The sequence below is a fragment of the Chiloscyllium plagiosum genome, unplaced genomic scaffold (genome assembly GCF_037043375.1).
Source record: "Chiloscyllium plagiosum isolate Xiang-an unplaced genomic scaffold, Cpla_swu_hap1 HiC_scaffold_50, whole genome shotgun sequence".
Taxonomy (NCBI): domain Eukaryota; kingdom Metazoa; phylum Chordata; class Chondrichthyes; order Orectolobiformes; family Hemiscylliidae; genus Chiloscyllium; species Chiloscyllium plagiosum.
In genome coordinates, this window is record NW_028270188.1 from 52941797 (window position 1) to 52961884 (window position 20088).

Below are 20088 nucleotides of genomic sequence, written 5' to 3' on the forward strand. Positions count from 1 at the left end.
TGTCTGTATCTCCGTCACCACCTCCTGTCCCTACACCCTGTCTGTATCTCCGTCACCACCTCCTGTCCCTACACCCTGTCTGTATCTCCGTCACCCCCTCCTGTCCCTACACCCTGTCTGTATCTCCGTCACCACCTCCTGTCCCTACACCCTGTCTGTATCTCCGTCACCATCTCCTTCCCTACCCCCTGTCTGTATCTCCGTCACCACCTCCTGTCCCTACACCCTGTCTGTATCTCCGTCACCCCCTCCTGCCTCTACACCCTGTCTGTATCTCCGTCACCACCTCCTGTCCCTACACCCTGTCTGTATCTCCGTCACCACCTCCTGTCCCTACACCCTGTCTGTATCTCCGTCACCCCCTCCTGCCTCTACACCCTGTCTGTATCTCCGTCACCACCTCCTGTCCCTACACCCTGTCTGTATCTCCGTCACCACCTCCTGTCCCTACACCCTGTCTGTATCTCCGTCACCACCTCCTGCCCCTACACCCTGTCTGTATCTCCGTCACCACCTCCTGTCCCTACACCCTGTCTGTATCTCCGTCACCACCTCCTGTCCCTACACCCTGTCTGTATCTCCGTCACCACCTCCTGTCCCTACACCCTGTCTGTATCTCCGTCACCACCTCCTGTCCCTACACCCTGTCTGTATCTCCGTCACCACCTCCTGTCCCTACACCCTGTCTGTATCTCCGTCACCACCTCCTGCCCCTACACCCTGTCTGTATCTCCGTCACCCCCTCCTGTCCCTACACCCTGTCTGTATCTCCGTCACCACCTCCAGCCCCTACACCCTGTCTGTATCTCCGTCACCACCTCCTGTCCCTACACCCTGTCTGTATCTCCGTCACCACCTCCTGCCCCTACACCCTGTCTGTATCTCCGTCACCACCTCCTGCCCCTACACCCTGTCTGTATCTCCGTCACCACCTCCTGCCCCTACACCCTGTCTGTATCTCCGTCACCCCCTCCAGCCCCTACACCCTGTCTGTATCTCCGTCACCACCTCCTGTCCCTACACCCTGTCTGTATCTCCGTCACCACCTCCTGTCCCTACACCCTGTCTGTATCTCCGTCACCACCCCCTGCCCCTACACCCTGTCTGTATCTCCGTCACCACCTCCTGCCCCTACACCCTGTCTGTATCACCGTCACCACCTCCTGCCCCTACACCCTGTCTGTATCTCCGTCACCACCTCCTGCCCCTACACCCTGTCTGTATCTCCGTCACCACCTCCTGCCCCTACACCCTGTCTGTATCTCCGTCACCCCCTCCAGCCCCTACACCCTGTCTGTATCTCCGTCACCACCTCCTGTCCCTACACCCTGTCTGTATCTCCGTCACCACCTCCTGTCCCTACACCCTGTCTGTATCTCCGTCACCACCCCCTGCCCCTACACCCTGTCTGTATCTCCGTCACCACCTCCTGCCCCTACACCCTGTCTGTATCACCGTCACCACCTCCTGTCCCTACACCCTGTCTGTATCTCCGTCACCACCTCCTGTCCCTACACCCTGTCTGTATCACCGTCACCACCTCCTGCCCCTACACCCTGTCTGTATCTCCGTCACCACCTCCTGTCCCTACACCCTGTCTGTATCTCCGTCACCACCTCCTGTCCCTACACCCTGTCTGTATCACCGTCACCACCTCCTGCCCCTACACCCTGTCTGTATCTCCGTCACCACCTCCTGTCCCTACACCCTGTCTGTATCTCCGTCACCACCTCCTGTCCCTACACCCTGTCTGTATCTCCGTCACCACCTCCTGTCCCTACACCCTGTCTGTATCTCCGTCACCACCTCCTGTCCCTACACCCTGTCTGTATCTCCGTCACCACCTCCAGCCCCTACACCCTGTCTGTATCTCCGTCACCACCTCCAGCCCCTACACCCTGTCTGTATCTCCGTCACCACCTCCTGTCCCTACACCCTGTCTGTATCTCCGTCACCACCTCCTGTCCCTACACCCTGTCTGTATCTCCGTCACCACCTCCAGCCCCTACACCCTGTCTGTATCTCCGTCACCACCTCCTGTCCCTACACCCTGTCTGTATCACCGTCACCACCTCCTGTCCCTACACCCTGTCTGTATCTCCGTCACCACCTCCTGTCCCTACACCCTGTCTGTATCTCCGTCACCACCTCCTGTCCCTACACCCTGTCTGTATCTCCGTCACCACCTCCTGTCCCTACACCCTGTCTGTATCTCCGTCACCACCTCCTGTCCCTACACCCTGTCTGTATCTCCGTCACCACCTCCTGTCCCTACACCCTGTCTGTATCTCCGTCACCACCTCCTGTCCCTACATCCTGTCTGTATCTCCGTCACCACCTCCTGTCCCTACACCCTGTCTGTATCTCCGTCACCACCTCCAGCCCCTACACCCTGTCTGTATCTCCGTCACCACCTCCTGTCCCTACACCCTGTCTGTATCTCCGTCACCACCTCCAGCCCCTACACCCTGTCTGTATCTCCGTCACCACCTCCAGCCCCTACACCCTGTCTGTATCTCCGTCACCACCTCCAGCCTCTACACCCTGTCTGTATCTCCGTCACCACCTCCTGTCCCTACACCCTGTCTGTATCTCCGTCACCACCTCCTGTCCCTACACCCTGTCTGTATCTCGGTCACCACCTCCAGCCCCTACACCCTGTCTGTATCTCCGTCACCACCTCCTGTCCCTACACCCTGTCTGTATCTCCGTCACCACCTCCTGTCCCTACACCCTGTCTGTATCTCCGTCACCACCTCCTGCCCCTACACCCTGTCTGTATCTCCGTCACCACCTCCTGTCCCTACACCCTGTCTGTATCTCCGTCACCACCTCCTGTCCCTACACCCTGTCTGTATCTCCGTCACCACCTCCTGTCCCTACACCCTGTCTGTATCTCCGTCACCACCTCCTGTCCCTACACCCTGTCTGTATCTCCGTCACCACCTCCTGTCCCTACACCCTGTCTGTATCTCCGTCACCACCTCCTGTCCCTACACCCTGTCTGTATCACCGTCACCACCTCCAGCCCCTACACCCTGTCTGTATCTCCGTCACCACCTCCTGTCCCTACACCCTGTCTGTATCTCCGTCACCACCTCCTGTCCCTACACCCTGTCTGTATCTCCGTCACCACCTCCTGCCCCTACACCCTGTCTGTATCTCCGTCACCACCTCCTGTCCCTACACCCTGTCTGTATCTCCGTCACCACCTCCAGCCCCTACACCCTGTCTGTATCTCCGTCACCCCCTCCTGCCTCTACACCCTGTCTGTATCTCCGTCACCACCTCCTGTCCCTACACCCTGTCTGTATCACCGTCACCCCCTCCTGTCCCTACACCCTGTCTGTATCTCCGTCACCACCTCCTGTCCCTACACCCTGTCTGTATCTCCGTCACCAGCTGCAGCCCCTACACCCTGTCTGTATCTCCGTCACCACCTCCTGTCCCTACACCCTGTCTGTATCACCGTCACCCCCTCCTGTCCCTACACCCTGTCTGTATCTCCGTCACCACCTCCTGTCCCTACACCCTGTCTGTATCTCCGTCACCACCTCCTGTCCCTACACCCTGTCTGTATCACCGTCACCACCTCCTGTCCCTACACCCTGTCTGTATCTCCGTCACCATCTCCAGCCCCTACACCCTGTCTGTATCTCCGTCACCACCTCCTGTCCCTACACCCTGTCTGTATCTCCGTCACCACCTCCTGTCCCTACACCCTGTCTGTATCTCCGTCACCACCTCCTGTCCCTACACCCTGTCTGTATCTCCGTCACCACCTCCTGTCCCTACACCCTGTCTGTATCTCCGTCACCACCTCCAGCCTCTACACCCTGTCTGTATCTCCGTCACCACCTCCAGCCCCTACACCCTGTCTGTATCTCCGTCACCACCTCCAGCCCCTACACCCTGTCTGTATCTCCGTCACCACCTCCTGTCCCTACACCCTGTCTGTATCTCCGTCACCACCTCCTGTCCCTACACCCTGTCTGTATCTCCGTCACCACCTCCTGCCCCTACACCCTGTCTGTATCTCCGTCACCACCTCCTGCCCCTACACCCTGTCTGTATCTCCGTCACCACCTCCTGTCCCTACACCCTGTCTGTATCTCCGTCACCACCTCCTGTCCCTACACCCTGTCTGTATCTCCGTCACCACCTCCTGTCCCTACACCCTGTCTGTATCTCCGTCACCACCTCCTGTCCCTACACCCTGTCTGTATCTCCGTCACCACCTCCTGTCCCTACACCCTGTCTGTATCTCCGTCACCACCTCCAGCCCCTACACCCTGTCTGTATCTCCGTCACCACCTCCTGTCCCTACACCCTGTCTGTATCTCCGTCACCACCTCCTGTCCCTACACCCTGTCTGTATCTCCGTCACCACCTCCTGTCCCTACACCCTGTCTGTATCTCCGTCACCACCTCCTGTCCCTACACCCTGTCTGTATCTCCGTCACCACCTCCTGTCCCTACACCCTGTCTGTATCTCCGTCACCACCTCCTGTCCCTACACCCTGTCTGTATCTCCGTCACCCCCTCCTGTCCCTACACCCTGTCTGTATCTCCGTCACCACCTCCTGTCCCTACACCCTGTCTGTATCTCCGTCACCACCTCCTGCCCCTACACCCTGTCTGTATCTCCGTCACCACCTCCTGTCCCTACACCCTGTCTGTATCTCCGTCACCACCTCCTGTCCCTACACCCTGTCTGTATCTCCGTCACCACCTCCAGCCCCTACACCCTGTCTGTATCTCCGTCACCACCTCCAGCCCCTACACCCTGTCTGTATCTCCGTCACCACCTCCTGTCCCTACACCCTGTCTGTATCTCCGTCACCACCTCCAGCCCCTACACCCTGTCTGTATCTCCGTCACCACCTCCAGCCCCTACACCCTGTCTGTATCTCCGTCACCACCTCCTGTCCCTACACCCTGTCTGTATCTCCGTCACCACCTCCTGCCTCTACACCCTGTCTGTATCTCCGTCACCACCTCCTGTCCCTACACCCTGTCTGTATCTCCGTCACCACCTCCTGTCCCTACACCCTGTCTGTATCTCCGTCACCACCTCCTGTCCCTACACCCTGTCTGTATCTCCGTCACCACCTCCTGTCCCTACACCCTGTCTGTATCTCCATCACCACCTCCAGCCCCTACACCCTGTCTGTATCTCCGTCACCACCTCCTGTCCCTACACCCTGTCTGTATCTCCGTCACCACCTCCAGCCCCTACACCCTGTCTGTATCTCCGTCACCACCTCCAGCCCCTACACCCTGTCTGGATCTCCGTCACCACCTCCTGCCCCTACACCCTGTCTGTATCTCCGTCACCACCTCCTGCCCCTACACCCTGTCTGTATCTCCGTCACCCCCTCCAGCCCCTACACCCTGTCTGTATCTCCGTCACCACCTCCTGTCCCTACACCCTGTCTGTATCACCGTCACCACCTCCTGTCCCTACACCCTGTCTGTATCTCCGTCACCACCTCCAGCCCCTACACCCTGTCTGTATCTCCGTCACCACCTCCTGCCCCTACACCCTGTCTGTATCTCCGTCACCACCTCCTGTCCCTACACCCTGTCTGTATCTCCGTCACCACCTCCTGCCCCTACACCCTGTCTGTATCTCCGTCACCACCTCCTGCCCCTACACCCTGTCTGTATCTCCGTCACCACCTCCTGTCCCTACACCCTGTCTGTATCTCCGTCACCACCTCCTGTCCCTACACCCTGTCTGTATCTCCGTCACCCCCTCCTGCCCCTACACCCTGTCTGTATCTCCGTCACCACCTCCTGTCCCTACACCCTGTCTGTATCACCGTCACCACCTCCAGCCCCTACACCCTGTCTGTATCTCCGTCACCACCTCCTGTCCCTACACCCTGTCTGTATCACCGTCACCACCTCCAGCCCCTACACCCTGTCTGTATCTCCGTCACCACCTCCAGCCCCTACACCCTGTCTGTATCTCCGTCACCACCTCCTGTCCCTACACCCTGTCTGTATCTCCGTCACCACCTCCTGTCCCTACACCCTGTCTGTATCTCCGTCACCACCTCCTGTCCCTACACCCTGTCTGTATCTCCGTCACCACCTCCAGCCCCTACACCCTGTCTGTATCACCGTCACCACCTCCTGTCCCTACACCCTGTCTGTATCTCCGTCACCACCTCCTGTCCCTACACCCTGTCTGTATCTCCGTCACCACCTCCTGTCCCTACACCCTGTCTGTATCACCGTCACCACCTCCTGTCCCTACACCCTGTCTGTATCTCCGTCACCACCTCCTGCCCCTACACCCTGTCTGTATCTCCGTCACCACCTCCTGTCCCTACACCCTGTCTGTATCTCCGTCACCACCTCCAGCCCCTACACCCTGTCTGTATCACCGTCACCACCTCCTGCCCCTACACCCTGTCTGTATCTCCGTCACCACCTCCAGCCCCTACACCCTGTCTGTATCTCCGTCACCACCTCCTGTCCCTACACCCTGTCTGTATCTCCGTCACCACCTCCTGTCCCTACACCCTGTCTGTATCACCGTCACCACCTCCTGCCTCAACACCCTGTCTGTATCTCCGTCACCACCTCCTGTCCCTACACCCTGTCTGTATCTCCGTCACCACCTCCTGTCCCTACACCCTGTCTGTATCTCCGTCACCACCTCCAGCCCCTACACCCTGTCTGTATCTCCGTCACCACCTCCTGTCCCTACACCCTGTCTGTATCTCCGTCACCACCTCCTGTCCCTACACCCTGTCTGTATCACCGTCACCACCTCCTGCCCCGACACCCTGTCTGTATCTCCGTCACCACCTCCTGTCCCTACACCCTGTCTGTATCTCCGTCACCACTTCCAGCCCCTACACCCTGTCTGTATCTCCGTCACCACCTCCTGTCCCCTACACCCTGTCTGTATCTCCGTCACCACCTCCAGCCCCTACACCCTGTCTGTATCACCGTCACCACCTCCAGCCCCTACACCCTGTCTGTATCTCCGTCACCACCTCCTGTCCCTACACCCTGTCTGTATCTCCGTCACCACCTCCAGCCCCTACACCCTGTCTGTATCTCCGTCACCACCTCCTGTCCCTACACCCTGTCTGTATCTCCGTCACCACCTCCAGCCCCTACACCCTGTCTGTATCTCCGTCACCACCTCCTGTCCCTACACCCTGTCTGTATCTCCGTCACCACCTCCTGTCCCTACACCCTGTCTGTATCTCCGTCACCACCTCCTGTCCCTACACCCTGTCTGTATCTCCGTCACCACCTCCTGCCCCTACACCCTGTCTGTATCTCCGTCACCACCTCCAGCCCCTACACCCTGCCTGTATCTCCGTCACCACCTCCAGCCCCTACACCCTGTCTGTATCTCCATCACCACCTCCAGCCCCTACTGACCTCCCTATCTGGTCATCTCCGGCCCCTACGCCCCCTCTCTATCTCTGTCACCCCCTACACCCCCTCCCTATCTCTGTCTCCCCCTCCAGCCCCCTATGCCCCCTCCCTATCTGTGTCATCATCTTCAGTCTCTACACCGCTTCATGACAAATTCCCTTGCTCCAGTGCCCCTCTAAACGATAAAGCTCCCCAGTGTCGGGGGACGGTGTTGAGGGAATGGATGCAGTTGGGAGGGGGTCAGCGCCCAGGGAGCGGGCGCTGTCGGGAGGGGTGATGCCTAACAGGATGAACATTGAAGATACTGCAGCCCCCATTTGAGGAGCACTTACTGAGGTCCTGATCCTGCTGTCATGTGGCCAATAATTATCCCGCAGTGTGCAGGAACAAATATAAATAGCCTGGTTCAACCCCGAGATTAGGAATGAACCAGTGGGTCTTGCTGTCTGACCTGCTGCCATCCTGTCGGAAGCTGCGATCTGGTTGTGTTTCTGCTCTTTCTGCCCGCGTCTAGCTGCTGCGGAGTGTCCCTAACTCCCAGCCTGTCTTTCCTTGGCAGACCTGGACTCCAGGGTGAACTCCGAAGGCCTGGATAAGATCCTGAAGCCCTCGGAGCCCAGGACCGGATCGTACTTCAAGAGTGTGTCCGTGTCAAAGATTGTCCTACCTGATGGGGTGAGTGGTCTTGTTGTTCCGCAACTCTGCAAAACTCGCAACACACCCGCACCCACATTCCAGGAAGGGCCCTGTCGAACTGCCTGTCCCTTTAGGCAGGCCGTGCATGACAGCAGATGGAGCCCAAAGCTGTTACGTTTGGTTTTAGGTGTGTTTTGTCCCTGTTTGTTTTAGACAGAGACTGAGGTGGGGGGGGTGGGGATAGGAACCAAGCAGTCTATGATGAAGATAACTTGTGAGCCCTCGGGGGTTTTTAATGTTGGAACAATAGAAGCAGCCTGAGCGGGTGTAGTCAAGCTCTGACAGATGCAGCATTTTTAATTTTAACTTTTGGCAGTTGCTGTTGGGGTTTTGAAGAAGTGGACGCTACTTGTCCCTCTCTCGATTACAGCCAAAATCAATCTCTTCCTGGGCTGCTGGACTATGTGTGAGACACAATCAATTTTGCCACATGGTATATTTAAGTGCTGTTGCTGTATTGGAACAGTTAATTAGTAATAGATGCTGTATCTATTAAGTGTTCCAATAGAGTTAAGTTATTCCAAGTTCTTTCTCCTTTGGCTATATTTTAACAACAGTCAACAGGCCCTTCAGCCCAACCAGTCCGTGCTGGTCCGTGATCCCAAACTAAACTAGTCCCACTTACCTGCTCCTGGCCCGTATCCCTACCAACCTTTCCTGTTCATGTCCTTATCCAAACGTCTTTTTAAAAGTTGTAACTGTACCCACATCCACCACTTCCTTGGGGAGTTCATTCCACACATGAACCACCTTCTGTGTTTTTTAAAAAAAAAATTACCTCTGAGGTCTTTTTTAAATCTCTCTCCTCTCACCTTAAAAATGTATGCCCTTGGCTTGAAATCCCCCCCTATCCTGGGGACAAGACCCCTCCCATCAACTCTTCTCTGCGGTTAGAGTTACTTTATAAATTTCTATAAAGTCACCCCTGAACCTCCTAACCTCCAGTGAGAGGAGTCCCAGCCTCCCTCTATAACTCAAACCCTCCATATCCAGCAACATCCTCGGAAATCTGTCTTACGTTTTTTGACCCTTCCCAAGAAACGACATGAGTGTGAGGGAGGGGTATAGTTGGCCATTTTGTGATGCCCCTCACAGCCAAATGGCTACCCGCGGACACTTGGCGCTGCCTGTTAAAATATTGACTCCCCTCCCCACCCCGTTCAGAACAGGGAAGGGGGGCTTTGGAGGGAACGCGGAACGATCAGGAGGAGGCGTGTGCGGGCGCGCCGTTTGCTGTCGACATGCGTCGCTTTAAAACGTGTCCCTCGTCCAGAGCGTGGAGGAGCGTCGAGTGACCCGGGACGCTGAAGGGAACGAGGAGACCACGGTGACGCGGTCACAAGGCAAACAGTCATACACCACTGTGACCCGGCGGGACGCTCAGGGCAAGGAGGAAAGGACTGAAGAGATGGTCAACATGGATGACAGTGAGTGCTCAGGGTGGGCGTTGGGGGGGGGTGGGTGGGGACTGTGGAGCTGTTTGGTTCCCGAGGTATCCAGGGCTGTTAATCGACAGCAGTGACTCTGTGTGGGGCAGGGGACTATGTGCTTATTCTGTATTGTAAATCAGGGGCTGCGTACGCATGGGGTGTGTATATATGGCTGTGTTGTGTGTGTATGTCTGCCTCACTTGTACTCCTGTAGCTCTGTGTGTGTGTGTGTGTGTAGCTGTTCATGCATTTTGATGTGCATGGTTGTATGGCTATGTGTATGTGTGCATATATGTAGCTGTGTGCTTGTGCGAGTCTGTGGCTGCGTGTGTGCTTGTTTCTCTCAATGCACGCATGTGAGGATGTGTGCGTGCTGGCACATCTGCGTGCCTGTGGCGAGTTCGAGGTTTGCGTAAAGATTTGTGGCTCGGGTTCCGGTTGCCATGGTGTGGGTGTGTTTGCCGAGCCGGGAAGTTGATTTGCAGACGTTTTGTCCCCTGTCTCGGTGAAGTCTTCAGTGGTTTGGAGCCTCCTGTGAAGTGCTGCTGGACTGTGTCGTCTGCAATTTATTGGGTTCCCTTCCTGCTGCGTCCAGTTGCTCGCTGTCGGGGTCGGTATATCGGGTCTAAATTCCCCGGCTGTCCTCTGTTTATGATCATTGTGGTGTGTGTGTGTGTGTGTGTGTGTGTGTGTGTGTGTGTAGCGGGTTGGTGGTCGTGGATGTGGATTGCTGGGTGTCCCGTGTATCGTGCAGTCTTTGTGTCAAATCTTGTAAACTGTGGGTGCAAAGTTACAACTTGGGTGATAGTGAGAGACGAGGTAAGGAGCAAAATGTTTGTTTGTTTTTGCACATGATGGGTCTAGGGTCTTTTGTTCTGGTGAGTTGTTGCCTGAACATGCCTGAGGGTTTAGGGGTTGTGATGAGTCTGAGTGACCGGAGCACTCTGGCTGTTAGTTTATTTCAGGCAGCGTAGCGAGTGTGTTGGGTCACGGCATGTCCTTGTTGCATTGTCCATCTGCGGATGAAGTTGCAGGGATATCCATTCTTGGCGAAGCCTGTGTAGAGGTAGTGTTCTCCTCCTTTCCAGGGCGTGCTGCAGTGTGTTGTAGCCCTTTTGGACAGAGTCCTATTGCAGCTTCTCGTGTCTGGCTTTCCTGTACACATCATTGTGCATACGCCATTGTGTTCCTTTGACCATCACATCCAGGAATTGGTCGCTGGTTCCCTCCCCTCTCTCTCTCTCTCTCGTAAATCTGATCCCTGTGAGCATGCTGTTGATAATCTAGTGTGTGTTCTCCGTCTCTGTTCTCTTAATTGTGACAAAAGTGTCAGCCGCGTCTCTGATCCAGCGTTTGGCGTGGATTCGTGGGAGGACTGTTTGTCCTAGTTGCGTTACAGCTTCAGCTGTGAGCACAGAGATGGGTGAGCCCATAGCTGTCCGTTGATCTGTTTGTGTGTTTGGTTGTTGAATGTGTAACGTGTCGTCCTGTCCAGTTTTGAGTATGTACTCTTTGCTGATAGGTCCCCTGACATGTTGTCTACTGTTTTGTCTGTGATATTGGCTATTATCTGTCTGTCTAGAGTTGAGGTAAACCTTTCTGTTCCCAGCGAATGAGACCATTGCTTTGTCCGTGTACACGTTTACGTTCTTGCTGTTGTCCAGGGAATTCCTGTGATGATTGGATGGAGTATTTGGCTCCGCTGACGAGCTGTTGGAGTTTCAGTTGGGAGTTCTTCTGCCTGTTTGTGTGATGGAGTCCCACAATGGGTCAAAGTGGTACGCCTAGTTGGTGTAGCTTGGGTAATCTGTCAAACCCGTGGGGTGTGGGTGCCCTCTGGGGCATCAGTGGTTATCACTCACTCCTGGTTCCTTTGTGGTGTGTTGGTTGTTCTGTCGGTTGGCTGTGGTGTGGGGTGGCACTCCCTCTGCCAGTAGATGCTGGTCTCCGCAAGCAGTTTCCTGAATACTCTCATCATGCCTTCATCCACTGGTATTGATTAGATTAGATTCCCTACAGTGTGGAAACAGGCCCTTCAGCCCAACCAGCCCACACCGACCCTCCGAAGAGTAACCCACCCAGACCCATTTCCCTCTGACTAATGCCCCTCACACTATGGGCCATTACGTTATTGTCCATTTTAGGGTTTTTTTCTCTCTTTATTATTATTATTATTAAAGTTATTTGTTTGCCTTTTCTTTGTTAGTAAGAATGCAGTGATTTGTCTGACTGCTTTCTGTGTCTCCTTGGTTCGCCTGTTAGTTCTGAGCAGAGGATTTCTGTAGATTTTGTGCGTCTCTGGTTGTAGTTGAGTCCCTTTGTGGCTAGTACAGCTTTACTGTGCCTGTAAGCTGTCTGTTGGAGAGCCTACTGGAGGTGTCTGTACTGTTGGTTAGCATGGTCACTTTGTCTTGTAGTTAAAACCACACAACACCAGGTTATAGTCCAACAGGTTTGATTGGAAGCACAAGCTTTCGGAGCGACGCTCCTTCAAGTGGTAGTGATTTTTAACTTTGGACACCCCAGTTCAACTTTGGCATCTCCAAATCTTGTAGTATCGCTGTGTGTGTGTCTGTGTGTGTGTGTGTGGGGGGGGGGTTCTGTTCTGTCCTATGGTGATGCCCTGGTCAACTGTCGTGGCCCACTTCTGATCGGTCTCGACCCGATATACCGACCCCCCCCCGACAACGAGCAGCCGGAAGGGAACCAAATAAATTCCAAATTCCAGCAGCGCTTCACAGGAGGCTCCAAGCTCTGAAGATATCACCGAGACAGGGGACAAAACGTCTGCAAATCAACGTCCCAGCTCGGCAAACACACCCACAACTACAGTTTGTGCTGTATCCTCCTGTCTGTACGTGTTTGTGTTGTCCACTCGTGTGTGTCAGTCTGCCCTTGGACCCGTATGCTGGAGCGTGCCTGTGTACCCATGATGGGTGTGGGTGTGTACACTCTGGGGTGTGTCTGTGTACCTGTGGTGGGTGTGTCTGTGTACCTGTGGTGGGTGTGTACATTCTGGGGTGTGTCTGTGTACCTGTGGTGGGTCCGTGTACCCGTGGTGGCCAGGTGTGGGCGTGCACGCTGGGGTGCGACTGTGTACCCGTGGTGGGTGTGTGCCCGCAGTGGGGGTGTACGCTGCGAGATGTTTGTTTTCCTGTATACTCCACATCTGTCTGTGTGCTTCTATACTCAATGTGGGTTTATTGTGTCTGCATCATTGTGCTCGGCTGTGTGCTTGTGTGGCATTGTGCGCATGTTTGAAGTATGGATGTGCCTATCTGCATGGCTGGCAGAAGATGCGGGGATGCCCTCCCCTTTGCCCGTCAGCTGCAGCCCCCCGCTTTGCGCTAGCTGACATTAACTGTTTCCTGTCTGTGTGTGTTTCCCTCTCACAGGTGATCGGCAGAGGTTCACAGAGCACTGGGAGCAGCGAGCAGGACAGGGCACCTCGAGTGAGCTGCGGAATTTCGGTGACTCCCTGTCCTTCCTCGATAAGTTACTGAAGGGATTTTTCTCCAGCCGCTGACCTGCACAGACAGCAGGAGGTGGCTTGGAAGGGGCGCATCATGGGAGAAGCAGAAAGAGACCACTGTTGGACTGGCTGTGTGTATGTGTGTGTGTCCGTCTGTGTCTGTGTCTGTGTGTGTGTGTGTGTGTGTGTCTGGCCATGTCTCTGAGCACGTGTGTGTGTGTGTGTGTGTGTGTGTGTATGTGTGTGACGGGATGTGAGATTGCAGAGTCAGTAGCTGCAGTGGACATCGGACACCCGTCGACAGCGCATTGACAATTTGCTGACCGTCTTCCAGCTTCCTGCTGGCAACCGAGTATCGTTCTGTCTCTCTGAACGCGGGCACGCGCGGCACCGTGCTCAACGTTGCCACGTTCCGCAGCTTCTGCACGCTCCACCTGAAGTTCCAGACGTCCTTCACAGTGCAATAAAGTCAACGCCACTCACTTTTCGGGTTGAGCTCTTGCGGTCTGTCGTGATTACGCACCACCCACTGCTCTTCGGGCAGGGTTGTGTGTCTGCGTGAGGCCCACTCTCCCGTTCGGAAAGCACTGTACAGGTGGGGGCCAAGGGGGCACCACTGCGCTGTCAGAGGGGTTGGGCGAGGGTGGGTGGGAAGCTTGAGCCCAAAGCAGAGAGATGCTATCGCTGTCAATGTCATGTTCTGGGGATTCGGCTTTGACTCTCATACCAGCAAGTGACTTGATTTGATTTCGATTAAAAAAAAATGTAGAGTTAAGAATCTAATGACCGTGAATCGATTGTTGGGCAAACCCATCTCATGGTCCTTTTAGGGAAGGAAGTTATCATCCCTTACCCAGTCTGGACTACACGTGACTCCAGACCCACAGCGATGGGGTTGACGCTTAACTGCCCTCTGGGGTAATGAGGGATGGGGCAATAAATGCTGGCCTATCCAGCAGTATCCTCACCCTGTGACTGTATTAACATGAGAGCCTGCAACTAGGCCTAGCTAATGCCTGCAGTATGCGACCCAGTGTTAATCCCAAAACCTGTGTGTGTGTGTCCGTAAAAGCCCAGAGATCCGACCGGCTGTTGCGTTGCCCTTTGGGGAGGTGGGAATCTTGTTGAGACTGGCGAAACGGTCTTTTCCACGTCCCCAATGGCACCGAGTGAGTTCTCGCCTGGACAGCCAGTGCCGATGCGACGGGCCAAATGGCCTCCCGCTGTTGGTGCAAGCAACAAGACTCCAAGCCGCACGTGTATATAATCCCGAGGGACGGTGACTGTTACCAAAGCCGTTGATTCTGCACAAAACACAGAGGCAGGGGATTGAGGGCCGTGTAGCGGTTTGGATTGGATTGGAAGTTGGCTAGCTGAAAGAAGACAGAGGGTGGTGGCTGATGGGAAATGTTCATCCTGGGAGCTCAGTTACCAGTGGTGTGCTGCAAGGATCTGTTTTGGGGCCATTGCTGTTTGTTATACACGACCTGGATGAGGGCGCAGCAGGATGGGTTAGTAAATTTGCGGATGACACTAAGATTGGTAGAGTAGTGGTTGGGGGTGAAGGATGTTGCAGGTTACAGAGGGACATAGATAAGCTGCAGAGCTGGGCTGAGAGGTGGCAAATGGAGTTTAACGCGGAAAAGTGTGAGGTGATTCACTTTGCAAGGAGTAACAGGAATGCAGAGTACTGGGCGACTGATAAGATTCTTGGTAGTGTAGATGAGCAGAGAGACCTTGGTGTCCAGGTACATAAATCCCTGAAAGTTGCCACCCAGGTTGATAGGGTTGTTAAGAAGGCATACGGTGTGTTAGCTTTTATTGGAGAGGGATTGAGTTTCGGAACCATGAGGTCATGCTGCAGCTGTACAAAACTCTGGTGCGGCCGTACTTGGAGTATTGTGTACAGTTCTGATCCCCGCATTATAGGATGGATGTGGAAACTTTGGAAAGGGTTCCGAAGAGATTTACCAGGATGTTGCCTGGTCTGGAGGGAAGGTCTTACAAGGAAAGGCTGAGGGAACTGAGGCTGTTTTCATCAGAGAGAAGTGACTTAATTGAGACATAAGAGATAATCAGAGGGTTAGAGAGGTTGGACAGGGAGAGCCTTTTTCCCAGGATGGCGATGGCTAGCACGAGGGGACATAGCTTTAAGTTGAAGGGTAATAGAGATAGGACAGATGTCAGAAATAGTCTCTTTACTCAGAGTAGTAGGGGCCTGCAACAGTAGCCAACTTTAAGGGCATTTAAATGGTGATTGGATAGGCATATGGATGAGAATGGAATAGTGTCGGTTAGATGGGTTTCAGATTGGTTTGACAGGTGGGCACAACAGCGAGGGCCGAAGGGCCTGTACTGCGCTGGAGTGGTCGAAGATTCCTGTTTTTAAAACAGGGACGCTCCAATGGAGCTGAAAAATGTGTTGCTGGAAAAGTGCAGCAGGTCAGGCAACATCGAAGGAGCAGGAGAATTGACGTTGCGGGCGTAAGCCCTTCTTCAGGAATGAGGAAGGTGTGCCATGCAGGCTAAGATAAAAGGTGGGGGGGGGGGAAGGGAATTTGGGGGAGGGACTCTGGGAATACAATAGGTGGAAGGAGGTGAGGGTGATAGGCCGGAGAGGGGGTGGGGGCGGAGAGGTCGGGAAGAAGATTGCAGGTCAAGAGGGCGGTGCTGAGTCCGAGGGTTGGGACTCAAATAAGGTGGGGGGAGGGGAAATGAGGAAACTGGAGAAATCTGCATTCGTCCCTTGTGGTTGGAGGGATCCTAGGCTGAAGATGAGTCGCTCTTCTTCCAGGTGTCATGTTGCCATAGTCTGGCGATGGAGGAGGCCAAAGACCTGCATGTCCTTGGCGGAGTGGGAGGGGGAGTTGAAGTGTTGAGCCACGGGGTGGTTGGGTTGGTTGGTCCGGGTGTCCCAGAGGTGTTCTCTGAAACGCTCCGCAAGTAGGCGGCCTGTCTCCCCAATGTAGAGGAGACCACATCGGGTGCAGCGGATACAATAGATGATGTGTGTGGAGGTGCAGGTGAATTTGTGGCGGATATGGAAGTATCCCTTGGGGCCTTGGAGGGAAGTGAGGGGGGAGGTGTGGGCGCAAGTTTTGCATTTCTTGCGGTTGCAGGGGAAGGTGCCGGGAGTGGAGGATGGGTTGGTGGGGGGTGTGGACCTGACGAGGGAGTCGCGGAGGGAGTGGTCTCTCCGGCACGCTGATAGGGGAGGGGAGGGAAATATATCCTTGGGTGGTGGGGTCTCTTTTGGAGCCCTGAAGAAGGGCTTATGCCCGCAACGTCGATTCTCCTGCTCCTTCAATGCGGCCTGACCTGCTGTGCTTTTCCAGCCACACATTTTTCAGCTCTGATCTCCAGCATCTGCAGTCCTCACTTTCTCCACTCCAATGGAGGTCACTGATTGCAGGAGGGGAGGGAAGCTGCCATTCTAACAGAGTCTGGGGCCTACAGCTGTGACTCCAGACCGTCACAGTGATGGGGTGGCACTGAAACAGCCCTGAGTGCAGTCCCAATAAAGATAGGCCAGTCAGCAACACCCCCAATCCACAAAAGAATGATGAAAATAAAGAGGGTTGAAGTCGGTCCTGTTTTACTGTGTTATCTGTGTGTGTGTGTTTACAGAAAGGGCGTGCTTTTGAGTCACTGCTGTGCCTATGTAACCTGATAGTGTGTGCCCTCCTGAATTGGGCTCTATTCCTATCTACTTGTGTACATAACCCTCCTCCCTATCTAGCTCACATGCTCTCTTCTCCGCCTCCCCCTTGGTCTCTCTTAGTCCCCTGCTGTATCTCTGTTTTGGTCTCGTTCATCCATCCATCTTCACCCTGTTCTCTCTTTCCCTCTCTCACCCCCCCCCTCCCTCTCTCACACCCCTCCCCTCCCTCTCTCACCCTCCTCCATCTCACCCCCTCCTCCCACCCCCCCTCACCCTCCCTCCTCCATCTCACCCCCTCCTCCCACCCCCTCCCTCTCTCACCCTCCCTCCTCCCTCTCACCCCCCTCCCTCTCTCCCCCTCCCTCTCTCGCCCCCTCCTCACACTCTCACCCCTCTCTCTCTCCCCCTCCCTCCTCTCTCTCCCCCTCCCTCCTCTCTCTCCCCCTCCCTCCTCTCTCTCCCCCTCCCTCCTCTCTCTCCCCCTCCCTCGTCTCTCTCTCCCCCCTCCCTCCTCTCTCTCTCTCTCCCTCCCTCTCTCTCTCTCCCCCCTCCCTCCTCTCTCTCTCTCTCCCCCTCTCCATCTCTCACGCCTTTCTATTAGTCTCTCTCTCTCTCTGTCACTCACTGTCCTTCTCAGTTATAGGAAGGATAAGCAAGTTACTGAACTGGGAGAGGGTTCGGAAGAGATTTACCAGAATGTTGCCAGGCTTGAATTATAAACCACAGCTGGGACTTATTTTTTTTAATCACTGGAGCATTGGCGGTTAAGAGGTGATCTAATAGAAGTTTATAAAATCAGGAAGGCTTTGGACAGAGTTGATAGTAGGTGGCTTTTCCATAGGATGGGGTGATTTCAAGACGAGTGGGCTCGTTTTATGGTGAGAGGAGACCGTCTTAAAAAAGACATGAGGCAAATATTTTTACACAGAATTTGGTTCGTGTGTGGTATGAACTTCCAGAGGAAGGGGTGGATGTGGGTACATTGATGTTTAAAAGAGAAGTATATGAATAGGAAATATTTGGAGGGATATGGGTTAGGAGCAGGCAGGTGGGACTAGTTTAGTCTGCGAACGTGGTCGGCATGGACTGGTTGGGTCAAAGGGTCTGTTTCTGTGCCATGTGGCTCTGATTTAAGTCACTGACCAGCTCCTTCAACGCCATCGGTATCTGAAAGGGCCCTTTCCTTTCCAGATGTGATGAGACTTGTCATTTTCCAATGACTGTCAGAAGCTTAGAGTCACAGACACGTCCGGCACGGGGAAACAGACCCTTCCGTCCAACTCCGCCCAAGCAGACCAGATATCCCAACCCAATCTAGTTCCCCCATTTGCCAGCACTTGGCCCATATCACTCTCCCTATTGATATCCCCATCCAGATGCCTTTTAAATGCTGTCATTGTACCAGCCTCCACCACTTCTTCTGGCAGCTCATTCCACACACGCACACCCTCTGTCCGATAGGAAGGAGACCAGAATTGCACACGATATTCCAACAGTGGCCTAACAATGTCCTTTTACAGCCGCAACATGACCTCCCAACTCCTGTATCAATACTCTGACCAATAAAGGAAAGCATACCAAACGCCGCCTTCACTATCCTATCTATCTGCGACTCCACTTTCAAGGAGCTATGACTCTGTACTCCAAGGTCTCTCTGTTCAGCATCACTCACCAGGACCTTACCATTAAGTGTATATGTCCTGCTAAGATTTGCTTTTCCAAAATGCAGCACCTCACATTTATCTGAATTAAACTCCATCTGCCACTTCTCAGCCCATTGGCCCATCTGGTCCCAGACCCTGTTGTAATCTGAGGTAACCCTCTTCGCTGTCCACTACACCTCTGATGTTGGTGTCATCCGCAAATTTACTAACTCTACTTCTATGTTCACATCCAAATCATTTATATAAATGACAAAAAGTAGTGGACCCAGCACCGATCCTTGTGCACTCCACTGGTCACAGGCCTCCTGTCTGAAAAACAACCCTCACCACCACCCTCTGTCTTCTACCTTTGAGCCAGTTCTGTATCCAAATGGTTAGTTCTCCCTGTATTCCATGATCCTAACTTGTTAACCAGTCTCCATGGGGAACCTTGTCGAACGCCTTACTGAAGTCCATATAGATCACATCTACCGCTCTGCCCTCATCAATCCTCTTTGTTACTTCTTCAAAAACTCAATCAAGTTTATGAGACATGATTTCCCATGCACAAAGCCATGTTGACTATCCCTAATCAGTCCTTGCCTTTTCAAATACATGTACATCTGTCCCTCAGGATTCCCTCCAACAACTTGCCCACCCCCGAGGTCAGGCTCACTGGTCTATAGTTCCCTGGCTTGTCCTTACCACCCTTCTTAAACAGTGGCACCACGTTTGCCAACCTCCAGTCGTTTGGCACCTCACCTGTGACCTTCGATGATACAAATATCTCAACAAGAGGCCCCAGCAATCACTTCCCCAGTTTCTCACAGAGTTCTAGGGTAGACCTGATCAGGTCCTGGGGGTTTATCCACCTTTACCCGTTTCAAGACTTCCAGCCCTTCCTCCTCTGTATATCTGGACATTTTGCAAGATGTCACCATCTATTCCCTACAGTCTATATCTTCATATCCTTTCCCACAGTAAATACTGATGAAAAATATTGTTTAGTATCTCCCCCATCTCCTGCACAAATTCTCTCCGTCCCCCCCACCACCACCCCCAACTTTTAAAAGTGTGTGTATTTGAACTGCCTTAACAACCCTTTGGATCCTCCCTAACCATGTTTGCCAAAGTTATTTCATGTGCCCTTTTTGCCCTCCTGATTTCCCTCTTCAGTATACTCCTACTCCTTTATACTCTTCGAAGGATTCACTCGATCTCTCCTGTCTATACCTGACCTATTGGATCCTCTTTTTCTTAATCAAAACCTCAATTTCTTTAGTCATCCAGCATTCCCTTTACCTACCAGCCTTCCCTTTCACCCTGACAGGAACATACTTTCTCTGGATTCTCATTTCTGAAGGCTTCCCATTTTCCAGCCGTCCCTTTACCTGCGAACATCTGCCCCCAGTCAGCTTTTGAAAGTTCTTGCCTAATCCCGTCAAAATTGGCCTTTCTCCAATTTAGAACTTCAACTTTAGACCTGGTCTATCCTTTTCCATCACGATTTTAAAACTAATAGAATTATGATCGCTGGCCCCAAAGCGCTCCCCACTGACACCTCAGTCACCTGCCCTGCCTTATTTCCCAAAAGTAGGTCAAGTTTTGCACTTTCTCTAGTAGGTACATCCACATACAAACTTGCCTGTCTGGGGGAAACTTGAAACCTTTCTCGTCACAGAGTTGGGGAACAGGAGAGACTGGAATTACAGGCTGGGTGATCAGATGCCCATTGTACACCCCCACACGCCCAGACGTTTTGATCAGAGTCTGCATCTC

General features: G+C 53.9%; 1 protein-coding gene across 2 annotated transcripts in view; it reads left to right on the forward strand.

Annotated features, from left to right (window-relative positions):
* hax1 (HCLS1 associated protein X-1) overlaps window positions 1–13487 on the forward strand; it is a 46433-nt gene extending 32946 nt beyond the window's left edge. For both annotated transcript variants that reach the window (XM_087985003.1, XM_087985004.1), the window contains exons 5-7: window positions 7967–8082; window positions 9377–9530; window positions 12929–13487. In XM_087985003.1, the coding sequence (XP_087841129.1) occupies window positions 7967–8082; window positions 9377–9530; window positions 12929–13059 (401 nt within the window). In that variant the 3' untranslated portion in view covers window positions 13060–13487. The remainder of the gene's footprint in view (window positions 1–7966; window positions 8083–9376; window positions 9531–12928) is intronic.
* The last annotated feature ends 6601 nt before the right edge of the window (window positions 13488–20088 follow it).